The following is a 2,906-nucleotide window of genomic DNA, read 5'->3' as shown; positions in this document are numbered from 1 at the left end:
TGTTTCAGCCAGGTTTCAGTGAGACAGAGTGCATTAAGATTGTTTTCTGTTATTATTTCATTAATGATAAGTGCTTTAGGTGCAAGTGACCTGATGTTTAGGAGACCAAGTTTTACGAAATTTGTATTTTCACTTTCTATTGGTTTTTCTGGTTTGATTCTTACTAGATTTTTCCTGGAGCACACAGTACGTTTATTTCTTAATCTAATAATACGAGGAACAGACACAGTCTCTATAGGATTCGCCAGATATGCGTTACTGATGTTTAAGTGGGGTGAACAAGAGTCTAGGTGGCTATAGTGTGAATTTTGTGAATTTTTACCTGCTAGTCAGATGGTGCGAAGTAGTCTGGAGATGTTGTCCGACAGGAGTTCAGCTCCGGCTCGACTGGGGTGCAGGCCGTCAGGACGGAAGAGCCTAGGACGCTCCCAGAAAAGATTCCAGTTATTAGCAAAGAGCAATTTCTGTTCTTTACACCATGTTATTAGCCATTCATTCAAAGCTAAAAGTCTACTGAACCTTTCATTTCCTCGGCGGTAGGTAGGAAGCGGCCCAGAAACGATGATCTGCGTGGCGGGCGAGGTGCGTCGAACCGTCTCGATCAGGCTCCTGAAGTCCTTCTTCAGGATCTCCGACTGCCGGAGCCCGGTGTCGTTTGTCCCCACGTGGAGGACAACGGCACCAGGGCTCTCGGCAGCGGCCAGGATGGTTGGAATCTGTGTAGAAATATTTTTCACACGGGCACCAGGAAAGCAGAAAGTACGTACTTTATTACCTTTTGAGGAGGCGGCACGGACGTGACGAACGATCGAGTCACCGATGATGGCCACATCGGGACCCGACTCGCGGAGAGGGGAGAAGCGGTTCTCCGTGGAGATCTCGAACACAGGCGGAGACGTTCTGCCCCGGGATCTGGGAAGCACCTTGCGCGGCTGCACCCAGGCGCCGTGGTAGCCGGGTGTCGGCGTGAACGACGCCTGGCTGAGCCGCGCCCCGGGTGCGCTGGGCCTGGACAGAGAAGGACGCGGGGTTGAGGTAGAGGGAATGATGTGGTTGTAATTTCCACGTACCTTAGGTGATGAGACGGCCTTAGCATTAGGTACGGCGAGAAGCCGTTCCCGTAGCCGCGACCGTCTTACCACCAGCGCGCGGATCTGGGACTCCACTTCTTCCAGCTCCAGCTCCAACGCCTCCATCGATGCTTCTCCTGCACACAAGGACAGAGACGGAAGCGACATTTTACGGGGTAAAGAGCAAAGCCAGTAAGTCAAAAGTGTATGGTTAAAGAGGTCGGTAGCTTTAGCTGACCAGCGGCGCTAGCAGGCTAAAGCTACAAACAACAGGCGGATGCTCGAGGGACAGACCGTTTTTAAAGCAGCTTTGTTTGTATAAATGTATTAAGGGTTTGGTCACCCTAAGTAGGAGAGACAAATACTTAGCGAATGAGGAAGAATTTAATGATTAAGATTTAAATTGCGAGTAAATAGCAAGTCCAAACTTCAAGCACACAGTGTGTGACCGAACGGAGACAGTGACGCCAGTGACGTCACTCGAGCATGCCCAGCTCACTCGAGCATGTTCAGCTTAGGCTTGCGCCCTTGTCCTGCACTGAAATTCCTTCAGATCCCTTGAATCTTTTAAATATGTCATGCAATGTTTAAGGTAAAATATCCAAATTCCCATATCTATGAGGAACATTGTCTTTAAATAATTTTTAAACTGGCGATATCTGCAGTAGGAAAAGCAAATTGTACTGTAGAATGTCAATGGTTACCATTTTCCAACAGAATATATTCTTTAATTTTCAATAGAAGGAAGAAACGTTGTAAAGGATGTTTAAATGATAATATAAAGATGACACAATTATTATTTTAAGGCAAAAAAAAAAGTATGCTAAAAAACACCAGCTGTGGTCGGCAGCATATTTTTGTTAAACAAATGGTTGAAACCGTAAAAAATAATACTTGCATGTTATAGTAGGTGAAATAATCTATTTCATTAATTTATAGTGTTAATATCTTTGAATTACACAAATCTACTCACCTTTCACACCAGTTTATGTTGTATTTGTGCCACCCAATGAGTAGTGTGAAACTCTGTGTAAAGAAAGATATTAAAAACCACAACGTTTTAAAATTCATTCATTCATGAGTTTTCCTTCAGCTTAGTTCATTATTTATCAATGATTTCAACAGAGGAATGAACCGCCAACTATTGCTTCAACTGTTTTATGTAATACATGTCTTTCCAGTCACAACCGAGTACACTGTACTATACATACTAAACATTATACACTCACATTCACACGCACATTACAATACGGGCAATTTTTGTTTACCCAATTCACCTATAGTAAATGTCTTTGGACTGTGGGAGAAACCAGACCACCTGGAGGAAACTCAAAGCCAACACGGGGAGAACATCCAAACTGCACAAGAAATGCCAACTGGCCTAATGGGGATTTGAACCAGTGACCTTGCTGTGAGGCAACAGTGCCAATCATCGTGCTACCCATTTTTATATTGTATACTTTTAATTGTTTCTTTGCATTTTGGAATATAGGCTATTAATTAATATTGCATCGGTGGACACCTTTGAATCATGATGTTAACACATGTATGCTAACAATGAAAAAATAAAAAATAACATGTACAACATTTTTAAAAAGTGAATGATTCTAGGCATAGCAGCCTACAGTAGTTGAGTATGACACAAAGCATGACAGGCTATAGATGGCTTGCCTGCCAGTCACAATGGCAGAAAGGCCACTTTGCAGTTTATTCTGGCCATGAACCATGACAGAAAGTGAATGTTTGACCAACAAGCAAAGTGACCAGTCCACACAAAGTAGCACTGTGCTAATCACATCAGTAAATAAATCCATCATTGCTGAGGCTGGTCAGTAA

The 2,906-nt window shown here is 43.5% G+C and overlaps 1 protein-coding gene across 2 annotated transcripts; it reads right to left on the bottom strand.

Moving 5' to 3' along the window:
• Positions 1-304: 304 nt before the first annotated feature.
• LOC137488620 (uncharacterized) lies at positions 305-1,548 on the bottom strand. Of its 2 annotated transcripts, none has more exons than XM_087298053.2 (2): positions 1,309-1,548; positions 305-1,207 (listed from the first exon to the last, which is right to left on the bottom strand). In XM_087298053.2, the coding sequence occupies exon 2, from the start codon at positions 1,194-1,196 to the stop codon at positions 330-332; it is 867 nt and encodes a 288-aa protein (XP_087154179.1). In that variant the 5' UTR covers positions 1,197-1,207; positions 1,309-1,548; the 3' UTR covers positions 305-329. The 2 variants fall into 2 exon arrangements, with proteins under 2 accessions (XP_087154179.1, XP_087154178.1); XM_087298052.2 differs by having other exon boundaries at positions 1,365-1,548.
• Positions 1,549-2,906: the final 1,358 nt, after the last annotated feature.

Source organism: Danio rerio, chromosome 20, assembly GCF_052040795.2.
Source record: "Danio rerio strain M-AB ecotype USA chromosome 20, GRCz13ab, whole genome shotgun sequence".
Taxonomy (NCBI): domain Eukaryota; kingdom Metazoa; phylum Chordata; class Actinopteri; order Cypriniformes; family Danionidae; genus Danio; species Danio rerio.
The sequence above is the reverse complement of the archived record's forward strand: the minus strand, read 5'-3'. Positions and strand labels throughout refer to the sequence as shown.